The 6,573-nt window shown below is 62.6% G+C and overlaps 1 protein-coding gene across 2 annotated transcripts in view; it reads left to right on the forward strand.

Annotated features, from left to right (window-relative positions):
* SLC35D2 (solute carrier family 35 member D2) overlaps nucleotides 1-1,809 on the forward strand; it is a 70,656-nt gene extending 68,847 nt beyond the window's left edge. Inside the window, exons 10-11 of one of the 2 annotated variants that reach the window (XM_045570729.1) lie at nucleotides 226-308; nucleotides 1,143-1,809. In XM_045570729.1, the coding sequence (XP_045426685.1) occupies nucleotides 226-308; nucleotides 1,143-1,328 (269 nt within the window). In that variant the 3' untranslated portion in view covers nucleotides 1,329-1,809. The remainder of the gene's footprint in view (nucleotides 1-225; nucleotides 309-1,142) is intronic. The other variant, XM_036461343.2, reaches the window with a different exon arrangement.
* The last annotated feature ends 4,764 nt before the right edge of the window (nucleotides 1,810-6,573 follow it).

Consider the following 6,573-nt stretch of genomic DNA (forward strand, 5'->3'; position numbering starts at 1 on the left):
CTTCTTCCTGTGTGTGAAGCACGAAGGGTGCCGTCTTCTGTGATTGCCACGCCACAGTTCCCTTCGTTTGTTTAGTATGCAATGGATTTCTGTTCGTCCAGCATTCTGTGAGCACCTCCTGTGTGCAAAGCAACTGAAATTGTTCATTTCAGACCTCACCGTAGACATGCATCTCCCCCCTAAACCCTGCGCTTTTACAACGAGCGGTCCTCTCTTCCCCTGCAGAACGTGTCCGTTGCCTACATTGGGATGCTCGTCGGCGGAGACTACGTTTTCTCCGTGTTAAACTTCATTGGGTTAAATATCTGGTAAGTGGGGGGTTTCAGGGAACTCATTTTTGCAAAATATGAATTGGTGAACGTCTGACTGACCCATAATAAAAGTGTAATATGCAAATTGACCCACTGGCCGAACAGCAGAATGACGGTCATGATGACGGCGCCGTGACACGCACTGGCGCCAGGCCAGCCATGGCCGGTGAGCTGCAGTTGGTTGGGGGGCTCCCCTGCCATCGCCCCACGATCGCCCGGCAGAGGGAGGCCCAGGCCAGCCAAGAGACCACACCCTACGCCTGTCGCCTGCAGAGGGAGGCGACCAGTAATGGGGGATTTCGTGCACTGGGCTTCTGGTGTGTTATACGCGAAGGAGGAGGTGTTTTGACATGCCAGTTTCTAAGATAATTTCGCTTAAACCACTTGGTTCATCTGCTTCCCCTCGAGTGCCAGGAGTGATGGACCTTCCAGAGCTGAGGTCGGCTCTAATCCATGTGCCTTCTTCCTGGCAGAGCCTGCGATCTGCCTCCCCCTGTGCGGTGGCCGCAGTAACCTTGGGCGCCATCGGAGCGCCACGGGCTGGGGACAGGCTGGGTCCCAGACCTGGGGCGCTATTTTAGGGTGATAAGGTACAGTGTATTCAGTAATAACCAAGTGCTTATTTTCTCAACAAAGTTCTGTATTAGGGTTGATCTACTTTTTTTTTTTTTTCCTGCCCCAAAAGATTTCTGAGCTAAGAGGGGTAATTCTCATCAAGTAACCTAAAAGCAGGGATAAAGCCGGGCTGGGGGCTCCCTTCTGAGGGAGCTGACCGAGCTGACGGAGCCGAGCAGCCGCGGGCGCTCTCCATCTCCCTCCCTCTCCCTGCAGCATGGCGGGCGGCCTGCGGTACTCCTTCCTGACGCTGCGTGGCCAGCTCAGGCCCAGACAGCCTGCGGACGAGGAGAGCGACCCCCCGGACGTGAAGGCTTAGACGCTGCGCAGCATCGCGGGCTCCGGGCCGCCGGGCGGCTGAGGGCGTGCTCTGACCTTGGACGTGGGCCGCCCTCTGGTTAAAGCAGGAAAAGGAACGTCTGCCAAACGCAAAGAGAACTACCTCGCGGGCACTGCCCAGTGAGCCCCGCCGCCTGGAGGGCTGTCCTTCTCTGGCAAAGCCTCACCGGCCCAAAGGGAATCTCGGAATAAGCCAGTGGGTATTGGCTCATACCCCCCCCCCCCCACCCCCTGAGGGGGCGGGTGGCCGCCCTCTGCTGTCCGCTGTCCGGGGACTGCAGGTGCCTGAGGAGGTGCCAGGCGCTGGGAGGAGGTGCCAGGCGCTTTCTCACCAGCACCTTGGCATCACGGCAAAGGTCCCCGCCCAAGCAGCGCCTTGCAAACAGGCACATCTTTATTTTCACAAAATGATCCTGTTTTCACAAAATTATCCAATCAGCTGCCAGTACAATCACCCGTTCGGCTTCCATTCCGTCTTACACGTTGGTATCTTCCAGCCGTCGAAGTGAAATAAAAAGTAACCCATGCGCACGCCTCCTGCTGTGTGTGATACTCGGTGGAGGCCAGGCTGGAGGAGGGTCAGCTTTTTTCCCCGGCTCCTCGCAGGGTCTGAGTGGGGGAAGTCACAGCACAGCCCGGGGGACACACCACCAGGCCGCGCGTGCCCGTGACGCCTCAGCGGGCCAGCTCCCTCCCGCCTCCCTCCAGTGTGTCCAGGGGCCGTGACCCTCAGACCACGTGGACTTGAGCCACAGGCCCATTTCCTTCCCTCAGCCCGCTGGCCCCGGCCCTGGGTGTGGGAAGGCCCCCTCGTGCATACGCGTTATTTCTACTCCTCACCGTGAGGGGCCGGGTGCAGGCAGGCCTCAGGCTGAGCTACGGGAGCCCTGCCTTCCAGCCCTGTCTCTGCTGCCCGCCCTGCCCGCCGGCGGACCAGGCCTTTCCCTCCCCACCGGCTCTAACTGCCTGCGTTTTCGGGAGCTGAGCCGGGTGTGGCCAGGGCAGCAAACCGAAGGAATGATTGTGCTGATGTGTTGTGCCAACTTAAAATTTTTACATTGTAAAATACACACAAAATGCACTCTCTCAGCCATTTCTGAGCGCCCCGTTCAGCAGTGCTCAACATATTCCCACGTGGTCCCGCCCATCTCGGACCTTTCTCACCTTGCAAACGGAAACTGTGTCCCTTACCCAGCGACTCCTCGGGCCCCTTCTCCGAAGGAGGCCCCGCCTGCGGGAGCTGGGCCTTCCCCGCCCCCGGGAGGGGGTCACACAGCGTCCGCCTCCCGTGACGGCTCGTTGCCTCGGGAGAAGGGGCCCAGTGCTGGCTGCGGGGCACAGGCCACGTCTGCTCGCCCACCAGCGGCTCGTGGCTTTGCGCTTCCTGGCCACGAGTGGACATTGCTGCTGTGAGCCTCGGTACGCCATGTCTTTGAGACCGTGCTTTCGGTTCTTTCTGGATATCATTTTTAGCCCTTATTTATTGATTTTCAGAGGAAAGGGAGTGAGATGGAGAGAAACACCACTTGTTCCACTTGCTGTGCACTCAGTGGCGCTTCTGGTGTGAGCCCTGACCCGGCGGCACCCGCAGCCTTGGCGTATTGAGATGGCGCTCCAACGGACGGGGCTCTCTTCGCTGGTCAAAGTAAAGCCCGCTTCCTCTGCCGAGGAGCACCTCTGGCACCAAATGTGCGGCCCTTCTGTCACCCCAGCCATTCTCCAGCTCTCTGGACGCCGGTGACACTTCCTGCAGCTGGCACTGACCCCGCAGCCAACACAGGCCCCACAGCCGGCACTGACCCCGCAGCCAACACAGGCCCCGCACAGACCCTGCAGCCAGCACAGGCCCCGCACAGACCCAGCAGCCAACACAGACCCCGCAGCCAACACAGGCCCCGCAGCCAACACAGGCCCCGCAGCCAACACAGACCCCGCAGCCAACACAGGCCCCGCAGCCAACACAGGCCCCGCAGCCAACACAGACCCCGCAGCCAACACAGGCCCCTCAGCCAACACAGGCCCCGCAGCCAACACAGGCCCCGCAGCCAACACAGACCCCGCAGCCAACACAGACCCCGCAGCCGGCACAGACCCCGCAGCCAACACAGACCCTGCAGCCGGCACAGACCCCGCAGCCAACACAGGCCCCGCAGCCGGCACAGACCCCTCAGCCGGCACAGGCCCCGCAGCCAACACAGGCCCCGCAGCCAACACAGGCCCCGCAGCCAACACAGGCCCCTCAGCCAACACAGGCCCCTCAGCCAACACTGACCCCGCAGCCAACACAGGCCCTGCAGCCGGCACTGACCCCACAGCCAACACAGACCCCGCAGCCGGCACTGACCCCGCAGCCAACACAGACCCCGCAGCCAACACAGGCCCCGCAGCCAACACAGACGCCGCAGCCAACACAGACCCCTCAGCCAGCACAGGCCCTGCAGCCGGCACTGACCCCACAGCCAACACAGGCCCCACAGCCAACACAGGCCCCGCAGCCAACACAGGCCCCGCAGCCAACACAGACCCCGCAGCCGGCACTGACCCCGCAGCCGGCACTGACCCCGCAGCCAACACAGGCCCCACAGCCAACACAGGCCCCGCGGCCGGCACAGGCCCTGCAGCCAACACAGGCCCCGCGGCCGGCACTGACCCCGCAGCCAGCACAGACCCTGCAGCCAACACAGGTTCTGCAGCCAAGGTGACACTTCCTGCAGCTCACTGACCCGCAGCCAACAGGCCGCGGCCAACACAGACCCCGCAGCCAACACAGGCCCCGCAGCCAACACAGGCCCCGCAGCCAACACAGACCCCGCAGCCAACACAGACCCCGCAGCCGGCACTGACCCCGCAGCCGGCACTGACCCCGCAGCCAACACAGGCCCCGCGGCCGGCACTGACCCCGCAGCCAACACAGACCCCGCAGCCGGCACTGACCCCGCAGCCAACACAGGCCCCGCAGCCAACACAGGCCCCGCAGCCAACACAGGCCCCTCAGCCAGCACAGGCCCCGCAGCCAACACAGGCCCCGCAGCCAACACAGGCCCCGCAGCCAACACAGGCCCCGCAGCCAACACAGGCCCCACGACCGGCACTGACCCCGCACTGACCCCGCAGCCAACACAGACCCCGCAGCCAACACAGACCCCGCAGCCAACACAGGCCCCGCAGCCGACACAGACCCCGCAGCCGACACAGGCCCCGCAGCCGACACAGGCCCCGCAGCCGACACAGGCCCCGCAGCCGACACAGGCCCCGCAGCCGACACAGGCCCCGCAGCCGGCACAGGCCCCGCAGCCGACACAGGCCCCGCAGCCGACACAGGCCCCGCAGCCGACACAGGCCCCGCAGCCAACACAGGCCCCGCAGCCGGCACAGACCCCGCAGCCGGCACAGGAACCGCGGCCGGCACTGACCCCGCAGCCAACACAGACCCCGCAGCCGGCACAGGAACCGCGGCCGGCACTGACCCCGCAGCCAACACAGACCCCCTCAGCCAGCACAGGCCCCGCGGCCAGCACAGACCCCGCAGCCAACACAGGCCCCGCAGCCAACACAGACCCCGCAGCCAACACAGGCCCCGCAGCCAACACAGACCCCTCAGCCAGCACAGGCCCTGCAGCCAACACAGGCCCCGCAGCCAACACAGGCCCCGCAGCCAACACAGACCCCGCAGCCAACACAGGCCCCGCAGCCAACACAGACCCCTCAGCCAGCACAGGCCCCGCAGCCAACACAGGCCCCGCAGCCAACACAGGCCCCGCAGCCAACACAGGCCCCGCAGCCAACACAGGCCCCGCAGCCAACACAGGCCCCGCGGCCGGCACAGGCCCTGCAGCCAGCACAGGCCCCGCACTGACCCCGCAGCCAGCACAGACCCTGCAGCCAATACAGACCCCGCAGCCGGCACAGGCCCTGCAGCCAACACAGGCTCTGCAGCCGGCACTGACCCCGCAGCCGGCACAGGCCCCGCAGCCAATACAGACCCCGCAGGGTGAGGGCCTAGTCCCTCCACACTGCCCCCCACCCCCTTCAGATGCCAACCCCAAGTCCCCAACCAGTGCTTCTGACTAACCAGCCATAACCGGGGCTTTCCTCTCCCTCCGGCTCAATCGTTTGCTGGAACAGCTCACAGAGGGCAGAGACGGCCTTACTTTCTCTTCCCGGTTGATTACAAAGGACACAGGCACAGCCAAAGGGAGGAGGGGCCCAGGGCAGGGGTGTGGGAGCCGGTGGCGGGGCCAGCCCTCTCTGGGCCTCCTCTGCCCACACACACAGCAATGGGCACAGCAATGGGCACAGCAATGCGCTCACCGAGCCCCACCGAGCTGCTGCGCTCCTCTGAGCCTTGGGCACATGGCCCACGACTGCCCACCTCCCAGCCCTGGCACAGGGCACAGGGCTTCCTGTGTCCTCACATATGCCCAGCACCTGCTTTGTTATTGTTTTCTTGGCTGTAGCCATGCCAGGGGGTCTGAGGGGCAGTCTCGTGGTCTGGATTTGCATTTCCCTGGTGACTACTGATGTTGAGCACCATTTCAAGTCCTCACTGAGCATCTGCATGTCTTCTCCGGAGGAAGGTCTGCTCACATCCTTCGCCCGTGTTTGAATTGGGTTGTTTTTTGTTGTTGAGTTGTAGGAGTTCTTTATTGTTCCAGTTTTTTTTTTTTTCTTTACTTTTAAAAGGCTGGTGGAGTGTGACCCTGGGCTCCCAGGCTGTGTAACCAGCATCCATTTTTAGTGACAAGAAACAAAAACAAGCTTTTGCTTTCCTCCAAAAATGTTTTCTAAGTTTTATTTTTAGAAATCTTAAAGGAAACTGCTCTTGTGTTTTTCCAGTTTCAGTTTGGCCCGCCTTTGCTTTCATAGCTGGGCTGGATGGGAAGGGGACTGTTCCTGGCTGTTTTCCTTTGGCAACCACCCAAACACCTCTCCTCGCCTTTTCTTCAACCCCCTTTCCTTTTCACCTGTGTGGGCAGACGCCTGCTTCCCTCGTGCCCAGCAGGGGGCACCTGAGCGCAGCCGGGCGGCCCTGGTACCTGGCCTGAAACGCCATTTCTGCACCCGCTTCAGGTCCCCCGCCCCGAGGTGGCAGCTTCAGTCTGGCTTCTACATGAAGCGAACTGAGGGCGCTGGACGTGGGGAGGCGGTTCTGAGGACCCATGAGCTCCAAGGAGCCTCAAGCAGAAAACAATCCCTTAGGCCCCCGATGCCTCTTTCTCACTAAAAATCCATAAAAACCGCTCTGGGCCTGGGACACACAAAACGGCCCTCGTTATTCTGCTCACTTTGGCTAGTGTCCTGCTCCTAA

This window comes from Pipistrellus kuhlii, unplaced genomic scaffold (genome assembly GCF_014108245.1).
Source record: "Pipistrellus kuhlii isolate mPipKuh1 unplaced genomic scaffold, mPipKuh1.p scaffold_m20_p_36, whole genome shotgun sequence".
Taxonomy (NCBI): Eukaryota; Metazoa; Chordata; class Mammalia; order Chiroptera; family Vespertilionidae; genus Pipistrellus; species Pipistrellus kuhlii.